Source organism: Planococcus citri, chromosome 3 (genome assembly GCF_950023065.1).
Source record: "Planococcus citri chromosome 3, ihPlaCitr1.1, whole genome shotgun sequence".
NCBI classification, from domain to species: Eukaryota; Metazoa; Arthropoda; class Insecta; order Hemiptera; family Pseudococcidae; genus Planococcus; species Planococcus citri.
In genome coordinates, this window is record NC_088679.1 from 59005255 (window position 1) to 59025137 (window position 19883).

Sequence of the window (19883 nt, forward strand, 5' to 3'; positions counted from 1 at the left end):
AAGTAAAGTGTACGTTACTTACCTGTTGATGCTTAATGCCAATGAAAGGCACCTTATTAGTTACCTATTACATTAGTCTCGAGTACCCTACCTCAACAGCTATATTTATAAGTAGGTAGTGTGATGGCTTGCATACCTATAGCCAAATAATTAACACTTCGTTTTTGGTCACTTTATCAATAAAAATATAAACTTGAGTTAACCTTTAAAAAGTACAATGGGGAAGATTAGTTTATATCTCAACTGATTTAGTGATCAAGTCAGGGGTGCGGTGAAGGCATATTCTTGAGGAGCGATTCCTCGTTGACGATTTTGGGGGGGCCATTTTTTTTTTTTTAGTTATATTGTTTTGCTAAAAAAATGTGTTTAGTTCTCAGAACTTTTACTCAGAATCATTGGGTATAATTATTACTTGTAACAAAAATGTAAGGCTCGCCCTAATCAAAATGAGGCCTCCATAATCCATTTCATGCCCATCTGAATGAAACCCCCTCCACCATTTTATGAATTATATCGCTTTGAATTTTTAAAAAACTTCAACTTCAGAACTTGGAACTTTTCCTTAAAATTATTGGGTTTATTTGGTATGTATTTGCGTTAGAAGTGTAAAGGCTCCATCGATCAGAATAAGACCCCCAATGAAAATAAACTCTCCACCCCTCAATTTTTTTACATACCTACCATATTGGCAACCAGTAATATGTCAGTTATCCCCAGTGGCGTAGCCAAGGAAAAGACGAAGTGGGCCATTGCCCCCCTTGTGAGCGAAAATTTAAAATAAAACATGCAAAAATGGACGTTTTTCTCATTTTTTGAGCCCATTTTTCGAAAAATTTTCACTCTCGCTTCGCTCGAGTAGTTATATCATTTTCATTTTCATAAAATTATCACACATCACGAAAGGTTCTCAAAAAATCACCTCTAATTTCGATTTTTCATGTCTAAAAATCTGAGTTTTCCCCCTCTTTGAGAAAATCTGACTGCATCGCTGGTTATCTCTTCCATTTAGCTGAATGTTCAAGTCGCAGAAAATGATAGTCAGCAATATTTATTTCGAAAAAAATACCTATTTTTTGAAAAATCTATAAAATTAAAATTCTGTTGGGCAAAAATGTTGTTACAGTGAATGAGAAAAAATCAGCGAGGTGGGGGGGGGGGTAGCTGTACATTAGGGGGGCCGTCCAAGTGAACCCGGGGGGGGCGCTCCTCGTAGACGTTGGGGGTTCACCGCACCCCTGGATCAAGTGAGGTAATCAAGTCAAGAACTCCAGATGGCCCGATATTTCAGTTGTATTTACGAGGGTTAGTCCATATGTAAGATTCACATGGGTGAAAAATTATGAATGCGTGGACATTTTTTGTCCAAAATTGGAGGAAATTTAGTTCAAACATTTAACCAGATCTGACAACATTTATTTTGCATTTGGGTGCGTTGTTCGTATTTTACAGCATGATTAGTAAAGTTCTAATAAATAAATGCCATCCAAAAATTATATTTTAGAAAAAATTAATTTTTCAATGTACCAAAAAAAAATTCATCGGAAAATTAATTAAGAACCACTCACAACATAACATACTAACATTAATTTGATTCAATCAAAATCCAAATGAAGTAGATTGTTCAGTGATAATCTGCTGAATGTCGGCATTGTTGAGAGTCACTCAGCACCAGAAATTTTTCGACCATCACATGAACAATTTACAGCGCCAAATAACAACCTAACTTGAAATAACATTAGTATGATATGTTTTGAGTAAATTCTTGATGAATTTTAGTCATATTATTTACAACTACAAATTTTTTTGGCTAACGCAGTTGGGTGAAAATCTCCCCTTCTGCCAATAAAAATGCCTTGAAGAGCAGTTTAATTGGCGTTTTATACTTAACCCTTTCACGCTGGCTGGGACAGCATATGTCCCAGCAACTTCGAACAAATCTGCTGGGAACTTCTGGGACACATTTTCCCCACAGACTGGGTCCCATCAGTAGAGTAAAGTGTCAGGAATCGATTGAGACCACTCGCAATTTTTTCGCTCGTGTTATAGCAACACTGTGAATTATTATTTTTTTTTTTCACAAAAACGTGTTTTTCAGTGAAAATGTGAAATCTGAGCAACTAGCTGTAGTAATTAAAAATTTATTGCAAACACCGAGAGTGATTGTGCCCGACAACGAATTTATATTTGAAAATAGATAGAATAAGCTACATTTTGGTATAAAAAAAATTAATTTTGATTAATTTTTGAGGGAGCAAATTCAAAAACAAAAAAGTGAATATGTTTTATTCAATAAATTTTTGACATTTTTGAGCTGTTTTTGGTGTTATTTTTTCAAGAAATCAAATAAAGGACGATTTCAGTCTGTCAGGAATGTTTTTCTGCATATTACCTATGTCCAAATTTCATCGAATTTGACACACTACTCTTAGAGAAATCCTCTGTCAAAGGAAATTGATGTCTCAATTTTGGTAAAATTTCATAAAAATGTCAATTTTTTGAAATTTCAAGATTTTATGAGCAAAAGTGTGTTTTTTTCAAATTTTTTCTCATTTGCATCCAAAATACAAATTTTTTACGTGACTTTTTGTATACTGGAATGATATTATTGGTATTGTCCCACTTATCCCAGCAATTTTTGCAAATTTTCAACACTGCTGGGACATATGCTGTCCTGGGACAAATTTTCAAAGACCACGGCTGGGACATACGTGTTCCCACCTCAATATCTTGAGTGTGAGTTGAGGAAAAAATCTGTAACAAACTTATGTTGCTTAGAGATGCCCAAGGAACGATGTAATGTAAAAAAATTGGAGGTGGGATGCAAAACCAGTATTCAGCGCAAAAGGGTTAAATGTCAATTCACAGGCGTAGGTAAGGTACTTAATTTGAACCGACTTTTCGGGTTGTTACATTTTCTGCACTGCAGAAAAAAATTTCTGCTGAAAAACATGCTACAAGAATATTTTGTAGCATATTTTTGTCATGTAAGGCCGCTACGTATTTAAATTAAGTGGTGTAAGTATTTCTGCATGTTGAAAGAAACTAGCCACAAAATATGCTATGAGAATGTTTTGTAGCATATTTATTCGTGTACTCACTTAAAAACGTGTGTAAATGTGGTATTTTATGCGAGTGTTTTAGCTTAGTGTATAAATATTTATTCTCTTGATATCATCTGCCCCGATGGTTGGGGTATGAGAGTTCTCACTCTCTGATCCGGACACCCGAGTTTGATACCCAGCTGAGCCACAAAATTTTTCATGAACCAACAGCAATGGCAGATTTTTACGCTTTGGGGCAGAAAAATCAAATACACGCTGATTAATGGGCAGATGGGGTAAGCGCCATATATGGTATCAGTTTACAAGCGTTTAACAATGTGTAAAACAAGTGGCAGATTGTATATTTTCCAGCCAGTATAGGAACTCATAGTTATGGATCATTTGGATCATTTTTGTAACTGCGACCAAACCCAAGAATGCTCACAAGACCGAGTGGATGGAACCAAACCTGAGACCTCTATACAAAATAGTGTATGTAAATATTAACCAAACGGATGACCCTCTTCAGAAAAATACCAGGGACAGACTGAGACCAAAGACCTTTCTAAAAAAATTGGGCCAATGACCCTGGTTTGGACCTCTGTTATGTAAATTTTTTCAAATTTATAATGCCACTTTAGATGCCTATTTTGAATCAATTTCTTTCGAAGTTTCAATGTTCTGAAAGCAAAAATCGCATTTTTTAACTCATCTAATGTTAGGAAGTTTTTTTCTTTCTGAAAAGTGAAGACCGTTTTTTGGACCTGGGCTGATCCATGACCAGGATAAAAATTTCTGGTCAGAACCAGACTGGACCGACGCGACCTACAAAGACAAAAATTGTAGAACAGAATGGTCGGACCGAACTCTTAACAAAGACCTTGATTTTGGAGCAACTGCTAAACCTGAGCGATCCTACAAGCCTGTATATAACTCTATATCTATAAGGAGGTGTTGACACAATGACACTGTCATGTCTTGTATAGAACTGAGGTAGAAATCGATTAGGGCGAGGGGTCAGCCGCAGTATGCAATATTTGAATTTTTAGTTGGAGATAAGCGACACTTCTCCCAGTTGATCTATTCAGCTCTTCAACTTGATTGGGTAGGTACAATCTTGTAGAAATTTTGATAACGCAATATTTTCTGGATCTCTAGAACAGCTCAACAGGACTCTAAATTTTTTCCAATCGATTTCCGAGGTTAACGTTATTAAAGATTAGGTATCCACCTACGCAATAAATTTCAGTTTTCTAGCTTAATTACTTAGGTAATATTCCGAGTTTTCAAAATTTTTCAACTCTTTGATTTTAAAAAATTCGCCAAAAATCAAAAAATGGATTTTAGCCCTTGAAATTTCAGCTTGTGGGATATCTTTGCATGTCCTTTTGATCTAGGTGAAAATTACCCAGACGAATTTTACATCTTGAAGTATCCCTGGAATATTGATGCAAATTCTCAAAGATGAAGGATTTTGGAGAAAAAAAAGTGTTTGTTGCTCTAACCCCTTCCGAACCTGTTTCAGGAAAAACTGCTCAATTTTTAAAAAAATAGTATTTCAGATCCACGTATCGATCAATATCTACCATTGCAGTTAGAAAACAAGACCACTTTTAAAGTTCTACCAAGCGTTGAAAATTTACGAATCGTTGTTTTTTTTCGCGTTTTGAAAAGATTTTCAATACGTTTTATGGTGCGAACACGCAATCAAATCCACAAAAATCAGGCCCCGACAGCATTGTTGATTCAAGATATACAAGCCAGGTACGTAGGTATGTCTGTGTACATACGAGTGCGAAACGTGTTGCAATTCTTTTGTTTAACTTATTCAGCTTTATCGGAAACACTTGTTCTTTACAAAAGTGATTCATGAAATGATGTATACCTAATACCTTTTAGACACCCACCCACCGTAGAAACCTATCGCAAAAGTGATTACAAAAAGGGAAACATTCAACGCACTCGTACTCATAGATTTCGCGGTTTTTCAACAACAAAGTTGTTCTATGCTAAACAATTTTTTAACGAAATCGTTTTCAAAAAATTGATTTTTTTCATTTTTTGGAAATTTTAATTTGGTTTGCGATTACCTGGCAACGAAATTTACAAATTTAATATCTTCCTGAATACCTACAGAAATCGATAATATTTACGGAAAATGAAGATGAATTTCGCAATACTGTTTACTGTCTTGATTACGAGTAAGTTTTTAGTGTTCGAGAATACTGAACGGAATGACCTTACCTTTAAGTATACGTGCTTCTGAATATTTTTTTTTGCTCCCACCCTCATTGGTTTGTTGGTTTATAATGAAAAAATTGCTAAAAATTTTAGCCACCAAATAGAAATTGAGTCGTGCCGGATGCTCAGTTCATTTTACGAAAAATCCTCATTTTTGCGTCTTCACAGAACGGCTTTCCTAAAAAAATCAAATAATAGCAGTTTTTTCATGACCGTCTTTTCAAGAAAAAACTCTGTTACATATTTTTAACGGAATAGTTTTTAAAAATTTGAGTTTTTTTTTTGAAAATTTTAATTATTTTTACGATCAAGTCATAATATATCTTCAGAAATTGGCATTACTCTTCACATAAAATGATGAAGGCGAGTATTGCCACATTGTTTTTTCTCATCACGAGTAAGTTTTCAGTATATTCAAGAATGCTGACGAGTACCTACTTACGCATAGATAAATTTTTTTCTTCGCAATTTTTTCTTGCAAAAAATTTTTAAAAATTGTTGAGATCTTTGAAAATTTGCACATCAAAATTCGAATAGGTCCAAAAGAAGCGAGGGCAAAAGCATTGAAATGTAAAATACCTATAAGGTCATTACTGATGTGAGAAGTTGAATTTTCTTGTTTCAGCATGAGCAGTTTATAGGCAATATTTCACATCTTGAAGTGTCCCTGGAACGTTAATGCAAATTCTCAAATGAGGAAGGATTTTGGGGAAAAATTGTTTTGTTGCACCAATGCACCTAACCTCTTCCAAACCTGTTTTAGGGAAAACGGCTCAGTTTTTAAAAAATAGTATTTCAGATCTTGTACGTATCAACCCAGTGTTGCCAGACGTACGATAAAATCCGTATTTGTACGGAAATTTGATATTTTGAAAAAAGACAACGGGTTTTGAACGAATTTTCCAAAAAATACGGGAAAATACGGAAATTTCAGTTTTTCTGCTTGATAAATACTGAAATTTACCATATTTCAAAGCCTATAATGGTGATTTCTTTTCTCTGACGTACAGAAAATCCTCATTTGTACGAACATTTTTAACTGAAATGTGGAGCTCATTACAAAAATAGCTCTATGTCAGTTTGAAAAAAGAAATGGGAGAGATGCTTTTCTCCACTGCATTGTATGGATGTATCTGTAGGTATATTGAGAAAGGGAAGTTATTCTAAATGATAAGTACACATTTATTACGTGTTAAAAATCAAATAGGGTCCAGTATGTAAGGCTAGAAACAAAAAAACGTTGAGGTTGTCCTTCGGCTTGTGCAGCGCTTATTTGTCCTTCGACTTGGCCAAATTTCAGACAGCTGTACTTTTATCGCGCCAGTCGATATACTTATTACACGATGTTATAAGCAAAATTTGACATTTTCCCCCTCCCCACTTCTCACCACCACTCTTACCAAGAAAATAAGTCCAGATTCGAACTCTGCGGCCTCGAAAACATATATTGGGGTAATTCTCAGAAAAAGGGTCGATTTTGATATGCATAATTTTGAAAAACGAAAATCATTTTTTTGGAAAATTTCAAGTGGGAATCATTTGTATATGTGTCCCAGATCCCTTTTCTAGTGTTGGCCTCAATTCAATCCCCCCCACTGTGGACCCCGGCCCCCCTAAAACGGCGATAATTAGAATTCGACCCTCATCGATGTGTAATATGTCGATTGGCATGTTTTCAAGGTCGTAGAATTCGAATCTGGAGTTATTTTTTTTGTAGAGGTGGAGGGTGAGGCGTGGGGAGGGGGGAAATGTCAAATTTTGCTTATATTATCGTGTAATATGTCGATTCATGTTTTTCAGGCCGCAGAGTTCGAATCTGGACTTATTTTTTTGGTAGGGGTAGAGGTGAAGTGTGGGGAGGGAGAAAATGTAAAATTTTGCTTGTATTATCGTGTAATATGCCGACTATAGCGCGATAAAAGTACAGCGGTCTGAAATTTGGCCAAGTCGAAGGACAAATGGGCGCTGGACAAGCCGAAGGACAATCTCAACGTTTTTTCGTTTCTAGCCTTACCTACTGGACATTATTCGATTTTTAACACGTAATAAATGTGTACTTATCATGTAGAATAACTTCCCGTGCTCAATTATTGGTTTTGGCGGGTTTTCATTGGCGTAAATGAAAACACCAAGCCGAAGGACACAGATTTTGCGAAATATCAAAATTTCACAGATACTAAGTACGATCAGAACGAGCTGTAATGTAGTTTTTAAAAAGAACGGTGCGGGGTAACATTTCTATGAGAACAGTGAACCAGTGCAGCCACTCACCAGAAAGAAATGTTGGATTGGGAAGCTACCAAAAATAATTGAAAATTGCTCGAAAATTTGCGCAAAAAGTGTGTGACAGTTTTCAAATGTGAATTGTGAGCTTCCTATAGACTTATTGCAATTGCAATTTGCACAATAAGAGACCTTCATGTTCTATGATAATGAGAATGTGTCAATTTTTCCAAAAAAAAAATGAAGTTCATGACACTTTATAACATTCATTTTCAAAAACATGATGTGTGACAGCCAAGTCGAAGGACATTTGGGGTATAAAATCAAATGTACACCAATGAAAGAAGGGTCTAAAAACCTCAATACCATGTGTGAAATGTGTGCGGGGTCATTCTTGAATGGACCAAAAAAAAAAAAATTCATGCTAAAACCGTTGAGAAATTTGCCATGTACACGAATTTTACCTTTTTCTGAGAATTACCCATTGACATATTACACGATAAGCAAAATTTGATATTTTCCCCCTCATCCCCACGCCTCACAATCCACATCTACAAAAAAAATAACTCCAGATTCGAATTCTACGACCTCGAAAACATATCAATCGACATATTACACATCAATGAGGGTCGAATTCTAATTATCGCCGTTTTAGGGGGGGGGTCAGGGCCTACAGTGGGGGGGATTGAATTGAGAATCAGACAATGTTTCCTGTCGGTAGAATTTGAAGAACTGAAAAATTTTAAAAATTTTGGTTACGCATACTTCACAATTCACAAATGTGACTACTTCGATTGACGCAATTCCAATATGTTACTCTCAACTTCGTTATGTAGGTATGTGTATCGGTGACAAGATTGATTAAATATGCTAGGTGCGATATCATTCTGATTCTACCGAAAATTTGAACAAGTTATAAATCTGATGGTGGGTACTGGGTACCTTGAAATGATTTACGTCAGAACAGCACAGTGCATAATTATTAGACAACGTTTTTCAGTTTTTTAAGTGATGAATGATGATAGGTATCTAGGTTATACGTATCTTTTCATATAGGTAACTAGATATAAGTATGAACATATCAAAAAAAAATTGCATCGTTAAATATCTGATTGTATTTTACTCGTAAGTGCAGTAAGATCAGATCTGATTTCTTTCCACCGAGGTGTAACTATACTAGAAATGCTTTATTTGTTGTTTTCTGAATTACCGATTATCACCTCTTTGGGTGAAGAACTGCTCAAGAAGGAGAAGGGAGTTGAAGGCACGAAATATTGGCCTATACAGTAGAGTGGGGAACACACACAAAAAAAAGTTGGAAGATTTATACCAAATTCAAGGTCACTCAGAAAAAATTTCGGCTTTGGAAGTGCCCCTAGATGGAATAAGATATAAATTATTCTCGAAGAGGGAGGATTTTCAAAAAAATAGTTGTTTTTTTTTGCTCTAGCCCTTACCCAATCTGTTTTATAAAAAATAATGTGATTCCAAAAGATAGTAGGTACCTATTTCAGTTTTTGCGTCTAACTATAGGCTTGGATCACTACCATCAAAATCCCCTTTTCAAGATTCTACTAATCGATTGAAAATTTTCAAATTGTTTATTTTTTTTTCTTTTGGTGAATTCGTGTTTTAAAAATTGTTTCTTCTCAAATACCTACATATTTCACATGAAAGTGAAAATTTTCCAAAAACATCGAAAGGTATCAATTCTGAAACTGAAGAAATATTTCGGAACACAGTGGTACCATTTTTTTCGTCAATTGTGGTACGGTACCTATTTCTGATTTCAAAAATTCCAGAGAAATGCCCAAAAATTCACTGATTATGGTTTTTTTTCGGTTGAAATTAACAGTGAGCTGGGTCGATGCTGAATCTCAAATATGTACTTCATATTATAGATTTTGGAACTTGGTCATTTTCAAAATACTTACAGGTTGGATAGGGGCTAGAACAATCCCTTCAGGAGCACCTCCGAAGCCAAAAAATTTCCTGAGAGATTTTGACCCGGTTTCGTTTGAAGACCCTCAATCCTTATTTTCAAGTGAAAATTGGCTAGAAAAATTTTACATCTTTGTGAGGGTGTCCCTGAAGTAGTGTTGTGACTGATGAGCCCTCATAAAGGAAGGATTTTAGACAAAAATTAATTTTATTTCGCCCCTAAACCTGTACCAATCCGTTTTTTAAAAAATCGGCCCAATTTTGAAAAAATAAAGTACCGGTTTGAAAATCTTTTTTTTTCGAATGTTCTTGATAGGTACGTTTATTTCGAATTTACGAAAAGAAATATTGACTGCATTCGCGATTCAAGACACATAGGTACCTACACATTCGTCACTCATACATTAATTGATGTTCGGTGTCGTCGAGAAAAAAATGTTCTTTGTAAGAATTATAGGTAGTTGAAAAGATTTATAGGTCTTAGGCATCATATTCTAGATATCGTACTAAGTACAGTAGGTACAAGTGATTATAAAAATGAAAAATTTTAGCCACAAACATTCATAGATTTGGTGATTTGTCTATAATAACGTTGTTCTATGCAAAACATCATTTAAACGGAATAGTTTTTAAAAATTTGATTTTTTCGTTTTTTTTGTTGAAAATTTTAATCTTGTCAACGATCAAGTGACAATAACATTTTCATAATATTATACCTTCAGAAATTGACGTACTCTACATATAAAATGAAGACGAATATTGCCACATTGTTTTTTCTCATCACGAGTAAGTTTTCAGTATTCAAGAATGCTGAGTAACTAGATACTTAGTCGCACTAATTTTTTTTCTTCGCGATTTTTTCTTGCAAAACAATTTAAAAAATGAAGAATTCTAAACATTTTTGACAAAAATTCATCTTTTTTAATTTTTTTTTTCAATTTTTGGGGTCGGGATAATCTTATTTTTTATTGAATTCCTTTAATTTTTTTTTTAAATTTGAAGACTTTTTTGAACTTTGTGTAATATTTTTTGATTTATTCAACTTTGGAAGCCGCTGGGCTAGCTCAGCGGACTGTGGAAGGTTCTTTTTCAAATAAGAGGGTATTCAGAGGTTAAAATTGAGAACTTTATAACCGTATTGTTTATCCTCATCACTAGTAAGCTATCAGTATTCAGGAATTTTGATTATGGGTGGCTCTAATTTATATACGTACGTACTTGTGACTATTTTTCTTTGCAATTTTTCAGCTCCCATTCCCCAAAGTTCTGATCAATTAATTTATGCCTCAAAAATTCATCTAAATAACTTTCTTTTCAGTCAATGTTGAAAAATTCAACCAGTAAACAACATAAAAATGAAGTATAATCGGTCTAACCCCACGAAGTTGAAAAAAAAATGATAGAACCTTCAAACTATTTTTATTCCATAATTGCAACTTGTTTTTTGGAAAATTTTGATTCACATTTATTTTACATATTTTCAACTTCAAAGTTCACCAGACTGAGGTCTTGAAGGTTTTTTCTTGAAAATGGAGTTTCCTGAAAATTGCTTCAACCTCTTTTTCTTGGCTTTTTCTGACCTTCATATGGGAGAGGTTTGAAAAATATCCTTCTTGAAAAATTGTAACCGAAATTGGTTAATTTTTTTTACTTTTTTAACTTATTTGGAGGCTATGTGCAGAGAGATATAACCATCGCTGCTAAAAGGACTAGGGGACATTTTCTCGAAAAAGGGAATGATTTTGAAGAATTTTATTGACATAAAAATTGAAAATTTTCAATGAAAATTTAGCAGTTGAATTTTTTCAGCGCGAGAGAGGTTCCTTAATTTTATTACCTCAGGGCAAAATCGAAACGTTAGGAATTATTTTTTCTTAGAATCCAATAACTTCAGAGGGTAGGATTCTATTGAAGTTTTGAATTACCTAGATTGTAAAATTTTCTATATTCGAACGATTTTTTTTAAAAAAAAAAACCTTCATTATTTCTTCATTCTGATAAAAAAATAATGAATTCCGTTCATACATTTCTTATAGTTTTCGGCCTACCCCGAGCATTTGCTGCTGGCGGTTCATCGCAAAAAGATTCAGACGCGGAACCATCAGCTCCTGGTAAATAACAAATTTTAATTCGATTGCAAGGATTGATCTCTGAACTAATCGGAAATTTTTGCCACAAAAATTCTAATAAAATTTCAGTACCGTTTGATACGAATGCAGCAAAACAGCTACTAAATGGAATGCTGGACTATTTTAATGGCCTTGGAGCATTAACAGGAGATTACCAAACACTTCAAACCGGTGAGTAATAACTTCGGAGCCTAATGATATTAGGTGCCGATTTCATAAGGAGAAGTAATATGTTATGATATGTGAATCGGACCCGGATGAAATTTTGAAAATGTCCTTAAATGTAAAAACTATCTGCATGAAAAATTCATAGGTAGGTACTTATTTTTGCTTCCAAGGTACCCAAAAATATTGAAAATGATGTCGTATCGAATGTGTTAGGTACAAAAAAATAGGGAAAAGGCTCGATAAGAATTTGTTCAAGTCGAAAATAATTTCAAACAGCTGGCGAACCCTAACCCTGGATGTAATAAAAAATCACAGAAGTTTTATTGTTGTTTAACTTGGCGATGAATATTTGAATAATTATTTTAAATGTGAAAATCACGATTGTTGCGTATAGAAGATGAAGGAAGAAAGGTAGGCTAAATTTTGTCGGCTCCAAAACTTACATATGTGATTTTGCAAAAATACCCCGGGAATATTTTCAAAATCCGAGCCTAGGAACGATTCACCTATACCTTGCTCGAAAATTCCTTCTATTTTCGAACTATCGCGAACTTGATAGCAAATCTTTTATCAAATGTTTAGGAATCAATAACGCGACCGATGCAAAGAGTGAGTCAATTTATTGATCAAATTATATCGAATAGTAGGTACATGTGTCCATTTTTTGTAAGTATTCTTTATCATTATATTTCGTTGTCGTTTTTAGGCGTAATAGAAGCTGGTAGAGAAATACTCACTGCCAGGGGTAGTCAAGGAAATCTTGTAGATAAGGCAGAAAAGGATGCGAATGTTGCTAGAACAATGATAGGTACGTACCTAAAAATTTAAAATACCTTCAACAATTCAACTTATCTACAAATAGGTAAGTAAGTAAGTAATGAAAACATTTTGATTTTTTAATACGAATATTTCCTGGAGGTGGGGAACTGGGGGTGTTTCAAACATTTTACAAGGGGAACTCGAATTATAACTTTATTTTCTCCTACCAAATTCTTAAGAGTAATATTTTTTTTTTCTATTTCAGAAAAAATTGACGCATACCGGAAGGCTTTTTGGAAATGTAAGTTTTTGAAAGTATAAATTAATTACATAATAGGTACCTAATTGAAAATTTCATAATAATATTTTTTGTACCACCTAATTTTTTCCAGTGTTGGATAAAGCTGGACTTAATGGTAAGTCAAAATCACACTTTTCTTTCAAATAGGTGAAAAAAAACTGACATACGGTACGCCTAATGCTTGAGAGAACCTCGCCTGTAACAGTAGAGGGGTAACAGTAGACAATTTAATTGTATTTGTATATGTTACCATTAAAGTATTTACTCCAGGTAATGTAGGTATGAAATAACTAGTTATTTCATACATTAACGAAAAGGTGTGAAATCGAATTTTTTCTTCACTTTACCTACCTAGTTATTTCATACATACACGAGGTGTGATTAGTTAAAGTGTGAATTCAATGAATGAACTGCGATAAAGTAAGAAATGAAGGTTAATTCAAAGCTAGAACATGTATGAAGGGTCATTCCACGTCAATTCGACCAAGAAGTGGTGAGGGGGGACCGGCGATTGTTTTTTGAAATTTTTCCTGTGGAAAGACGTTCCGAAGGGATGACCAATGGCACAGTGTTGCCACTTTTTTTGTATGAAAAATTAGCTCGAAAAGTTTCAAAACGGAATTTTCATATCATACTGGCTCTCAGAAATTCTGAAAAAAATGTTATTGACAACTTTTTATGTTGAACAACATATTAAAAAAGTGGGATGGAATTACGTCGTAAAGTCGATTTAAAAAAATTGAAAGTTTGAGAAAAAATGTGATTTTTGATTTAAAACATGAAAAAAAGTTTTGAATGGTGAAGATGACTCATTTCACCCCTATTTTTACATATATCCGTTGAAAAAGTTGAAAAAATAGACAATAATAATAATAATAATAATAATTTTATTGCTGTAAGGGACCTCAAGCGGCATTTACAAGTCATCTTACATCTTACATATTATTACATGGTAGTGCCTACAGAGCTACTTACCTACTTTACAACAATAAAAATACACAATAAAATGGAAGGATTGAGACAAAACAAAATAAAATAAAGTAATGAATACATATGAATAATTAAATAGGGTTAGAGTTTAGGAACTCATCTACATCATAAAATATGTCTTTTATCCTACTAGTAGAATAAACCACTACTTTATTCACTCTCGCTAATCGCTCGAAGGAATCAAATGCGCGTTTTCTTCCCACGTTTGGATAAAATATGTTATTCAACTATTTCAACTAGTGAAATAAAGTGATTTCCAACGATTTTTAATTACTTCCCTCGCTTTGCTCGGGAAATAAACCTCAAAAATCGTTCGAAATCACTTTATTTCACTAGTTGAAATAGTTGAATAACATATTTTATCCAAACGTGGGAAGAAAACGCGCATTTGATTCCTTCGAGCGATTAGCGAGAGTGAATAAAGTAGTGGTTTATTCTACTAGTAGGATAAAAGACATATTTTATGATGTAGATGAGTTCCTAAACTCTAACCCTATTTAATTATTCATATGTATTCATTACTTTATTTTATTTTGTTTTGTCTCAATCCTTCCATTTTATTGTGTATTTTTATTGTTGTAAAGTAGGTAAGTAGCTCTGTAGGCACTACCATGTAATAATATGTAAGATGTAAGATGACTTGTAAATGCCGCTTGAGGTCCCTTACAGCAATAAAATTATTATTATTATTATTATTATTGTCTATTTTTTCAACTTTTTCAACGGATATATGTAAAAATAGGGGTGAAATGAGTCATCTTCACCATTCAAAACTTTTTTTCATGTTTTAAATCAAAAATCACATTTTTTCTCAAACTTTCAATTTTTTTAAATCGACTTTACGACGTAATTCCATCCCACTTTTTTAATATGTTGTTCAACATAAAAAGTTGTCAATAACATTTTTTTCAGAATTTCTGAGAGCCAGTATGATATGAAAATTCCGTTTTGAAACTTTTCGAGCTAATTTTTCATACAAAAAAAGTGGCAACACTGTGCCATTGGTCATCCCTTCGGAACGTCTTTCCACAGGAAAAATTTCAAAAAACAATCGCCGGTCCCCCCTCACCACTTCTTGGTCGAATTGACGTGGAATGACCCTTCATACATGTTCTAGCTTTGAATTAACCTTCATTTCTTACTTTATCGCAGTTCATTCATTGAATTCACACTTTAACTAATCACACCTCGTGTATGTATGAAATAACTAGGTAGGTAAAGTGAAGAAAAAATTCGATTTCACACCTTTTCGTTAATGTATGAAATAACTAGTTATTTCATACCTACATTACCTGGAGTAAATACTTTAATGGTAACATATACAAATACAATTAAATTGTCTACTGTTACCCCTCTACTGTTACAGGCGAGGTTCTCTCAAGCATTAGGCGTACCGTATGTCAGTTTTTTTTCACCTATTTGAAAGAAAAGTGTGATTTTGACTTACCATTAAGTCCAGCTTTATCCAACACTGGAAAAAATTAGGTGGTACAAAAAATATTATTATGAAATTTTCAATTAGGTACCTATTATGTAATTAATTTATACTTTCAAAAACTTACATTTCCAAAAAGCCTTCCGGTATGCGTCAATTTTTTCTGAAATAGAAAAAAAAAATATTACTCTTAAGAATTTGGTAGGAGAAAATAAAGTTATAATTCGAGTTCCCCTTGTAAAATGTTTGAAACACCCCCAGTTCCCCACCTCCAGGAAATATTCGTATTAAAAAATCAAAATGTTTTCATTACTTACTTACTTACCTATTTGTAGATAAGTTGAATTGTTGAAGGTATTTTAAATTTTTAGGTACGTACCTATCATTGTTCTAGCAACATTCGCATCCTTTTCTGCCTTATCTACAAGATTTCCTTGACTACCCCTGGCAGTGAGTATTTCTCTACCAGCTTCTATTACGCCTAAAAACGACAACGAAATATAATGATAAAGAATACTTACAAAAAATGGACACATGTACCTACTATTCGATATAATTTGATCAATAAATTGACTCACTCTTTGCATCGGTCGCGTTATTGATTCCTAAACATTTGATAAAAGATTTGCTATCAAGTTCGCGATAGTTCGAAAATAGAAGGAATTTTCGAGCAAGGTATAGGTGAATCGTTCCTAGGCTCGGATTTTGAAAATATTCCCGGGGTATTTTTGCAAAATCACATATGTAAGTTTTGGAGCCGACAAAATTTAGCCTACCTTTCTTCCTTCATCTTCTATACGCAACAATCGTGATTTTCACATTTAAAATAATTATTCAAATATTCATCGCCAAGTTAAACAACAATAAAACTTCTGTGATTTTTTATTACATCCAGGGTTAGGGTTCGCCAGCTGTTTGAAATTATTTTCGACTTGAACAAATTCTTATCGAGCCTTTTCCCTATTTTTTTGTACCTAACACATTCGATACGACATCATTTTCAATATTTTTGGGTACCTTGGAAGCAAAAATAAGTACCTACCTATGAATTTTTCATGCAGATAGTTTTTACATTTAAGGACATTTTCAAAATTTCATCCGGGTCCGATTCACATATCATAACATATTACTTCTCCTTATGAAATCGGCACCTAATATCATTAGGCTCCGAAGTTATTACTCACCGGTTTGAAGTGTTTGGTAATCTCCTGTTAATGCTCCAAGGCCATTAAAATAGTCCAGCATTCCATTTAGTAGCTGTTTTGCTGCATTCGTATCAAACGGTACTGAAATTTTATTAGAATTTTTGTGGCAAAAATTTCCGATTAGTTCAGAGATCAATCCTTGCAATCGAATTAAAATTTGTTATTTACCAGGAGCTGATGGTTCCGCGTCTGAATCTTTTTGCGATGAACCGCCAGCAGCAAATGCTCGGGGTAGGCCGAAAACTATAAGAAATGTATGAACGGAATTCATTATTTTTTTATCAGAATGAAGAAATAATGAAGGTTTTTTTTTTTAAAAAAAATCGTTCGAATATAGAAAATTTTACAATCTAGGTAATTCAAAACTTCAATAGAATCCTACCCTCTGAAGTTATTGGATTCTAAGAAAAAATAATTCCTAACGTTTCAATTTTGCCCTGAGGTAATAAAATTAAGGAACCTCTCTCGCGCTGAAAAAATTCAACTGCTAAATTTTCATTGAAAATTTTCAATTTTTATGTCAATAAAATTCTTCAAAATCATTCCCTTTTTCGAGAAAATGTCCCCTAGTCCTTTTAGCAGCGATGGTTATATCTCTCTGCACATAGCCTCCAAATAAGTTAAAAAAGTAAAAAAAATTAACCAATTTCGGTTACAATTTTTCAAGAAGGATATTTTTCAAACCTCTCCCATATGAAGGTCAGAAAAAGCCAAGAAAAAGAGGTTGAAGCAATTTTCAGGAAACTCCATTTTCAAGAAAAAACCTTCAAGACCTCAGTCTGGTGAACTTTGAAGTTGAAAATATGTAAAATAAATGTGAATCAAAATTTTCCAAAAAACAAGTTGCAATTATGGAATAAAAATAGTTTGAAGGTTCTATCATTTTTTTTTCAACTTCGTGGGGTTAGACCGATTATACTTCATTTTTATGTTGTTTACTGGTTGAATTTTTCAACATTGACTGAAAAGAAAGTTATTTAGATGAATTTTTGAGGCATAAATTAATTGATCAGAACTTTGGGGAATGGGAGCTGAAAAATTGCAAAGAAAAATAGTCACAAGTACGTACGTATATAAATTAGAGCCACCCATAATCAAAATTCCTGAATACTGATAGCTTACTAGTGATGAGGATAAACAATACGGTTATAAAGTTCTCAATTTTAACCTCTGAATACCCTCTTATTTGAAAAAGAACCTTCCACAGTCCGCTGAGCTAGCCCAGCGGCTTCCAAAGTTGAATAAATCAAAAAATATTACACAAAGTTCAAAAAAGTCTTCAAATTTAAAAAAAAAATTAAAGGAATTCAATAAAAAATAAGATTATCCCGACCCCAAAAATTGAAAAAAAAATTAAAAAAGATGAATTTTTGTCAAAAATGTTTAGAATTCTTCATTTTTTAAATTGTTTTGCAAGAAAAAATCGCGAAGAAAAAAAATTAGTGCGACTAAGTATCTAGTTACTCAGCATTCTTGAATACTGAAAACTTACTCGTGATGAGAAAAAACAATGTGGCAATATTCGTCTTCATTTTATATGTAGAGTACGTCAATTTCTGAAGGTATAATATTATGAAAATGTTATTGTCACTTGATCGTTGACAAGATTAAAATTTTCAACAAAAAAAACGAAAAAATCAAATTTTTAAAAACTATTCCGTTTAAATGATGTTTTGCATAGAACAACGTTATTATAGACAAATCACCAAATCTATGAATGTTTGTGGCTAAAATTTTTCATTTTTATAATCACTTGTACCTACTGTACTTAGTACGATATCTAGAATATGATGCCTAAGACCTATAAATCTTTTCAACTACCTATAATTCTTACAAAGAACATGGGGTAAACTGAATCTTTGCTGATCAATTGAGTACTAAAGTGAACAGGGGAGGAATAGATACTATGGCAGTCAAAATCTTTAATAGACTCCTTCCACAAATCAGAGATGTTCAAAATACTAAGCTATTTAAAAAAGCTCTTCATAAATGGCTATCAAAATGGTATTTTATTCTACTAGTGAAATAAAGTGATTTTGAACGATTTTTGAGGTTTATTTCCCGAGCAAAGCGAGGGAAGTAATTAAAAATCGTTGGAAATCACTTTATTTCACTAGTAGAATAAAATACCATTTTGATAGCCATTTATGAAGAGCTTTTTTAAATAGCTTAGTATTTTGAACATCTCTGATTTGTGGAAGGAGTCTATTAAAGATTTTGACTGCCATAGTATCTATTCCTCCCCTGTTCACTTTAGTACTCAATTGATCAGCAAAGATTCAGTTTACCCCTCTAGTATTATAAGTATGGGTCAGTACAGAAGGCTGAATAATATTCTTTTTTATCATTATTGATACCTGTAGTATATATAGGGATGGTGTTGTACCAATTTTTTCATCAATGAAGGTTTGTCTACAGGATTGGGTAGGGGCTAAGTTAAACATTGTTCTAATAATTCTTTTTTGGATAAGGAATATCCTATTTAGAAGGGTTTTGTTTCCTCCCCAGAATGCAAGTCCATAATATGATATATTAGAGTAAAACAATCTGTAGTAGGCTACTTTTAGTGTAAGAATGGATGCTGTTTTCTTCAATTATGATATAGAAGGTAGTTGTACAATGATAGTTTATTTGAAAGCTTATGTACATGGTTAGTCCACTTCAAGTTAGTTTCTACAGTAATGCCCAAAAATTTTGCAGTTTCCCAGAATTCTGGTAAAAAGGAATTTATAGAATTGTCCAAAGTGTGCTGTATGCCAGAGGTGAAGGGGACTACTACAGTTTTCTTTAGGTTCAGGGCCATGTTGCCAATGTGTAAAAAAATGGAATGAAGTGCAACTTAAAGTACCATGCGAGCAAAAAGTGCCGTAATAAATAATTTTTTTTCAATTTTGGGAAGCTTTTTTGTCACCAATGTTTTTTATCATGCTCAAAACTATATTTTTGTAAGTGATAAAATAATTTTTAACCGCTCATTTCATGATTTAACTGATCACACTAGCTATTTCATGGAATAACTAGATTCTTCATACATTACCTAGGTGAACTGTGAACAATTTACCTACTTGCATTAAATACCTAGTTATTTCATACATTACCTGGAGTAAATGCTTTAACAGTAACATATATATAGATTTAAACTTAGTCATTGTGGTGCCCGTTTTAAGTATACGTAGTCATTGTGGTGGCCAGTTTTGGGCTTGTGGTGCCCAAATTGGGCACCACGAGGTCTTGTTACATAAAACGATGCAGAATCGAGTGAAATGCACTCTACGGTGAAAAAAAAAATTTGAGGCGGGCACCACAAGTACCAAGTTTATAATATATTGGGCACCACTATGACTAACTATGATGAAAAATCCGAACTGCACCAAAACACCTTTATCATACATATACTATGTGATCCTCTATGTACGCGGGCACCACAAGGTACTAGGTAGGTGTATTCAT

At 33.4% G+C, this 19883-nt stretch overlaps 1 protein-coding gene and 1 long non-coding RNA gene across 2 annotated transcripts; one reads left to right on the forward strand and one right to left on the reverse strand.

Annotated features, from left to right (window-relative positions):
- Positions 1 to 11386: 11386 nt before the first annotated feature.
- LOC135840577 (uncharacterized) lies at positions 11387 to 13021 on the forward strand. The gene is made up of 6 exons (XM_065357198.1): positions 11387 to 11557; positions 11645 to 11746; positions 12326 to 12352; positions 12450 to 12551; positions 12768 to 12803; positions 12895 to 13021. The coding sequence occupies exons 1-6, from the start codon at positions 11455 to 11457 to the stop codon at positions 12948 to 12950; spliced, it is 426 nt and encodes a 141-aa protein (XP_065213270.1). The 5' UTR covers positions 11387 to 11454; the 3' UTR covers positions 12951 to 13021.
- A 2586-nt stretch (positions 13022 to 15607) lies between these two features.
- Positions 15608 to 16772, reverse strand: LOC135840732 (uncharacterized). The gene is made up of 3 exons (XR_010557779.1): positions 16413 to 16772; positions 15807 to 15833; positions 15608 to 15709 (listed from the first exon to the last, which is right to left on the reverse strand). It is a non-coding gene; the product is annotated as an uncharacterized LOC135840732 (long non-coding RNA).
- Between the last annotated feature and the right edge of the window lie 3111 nt (positions 16773 to 19883).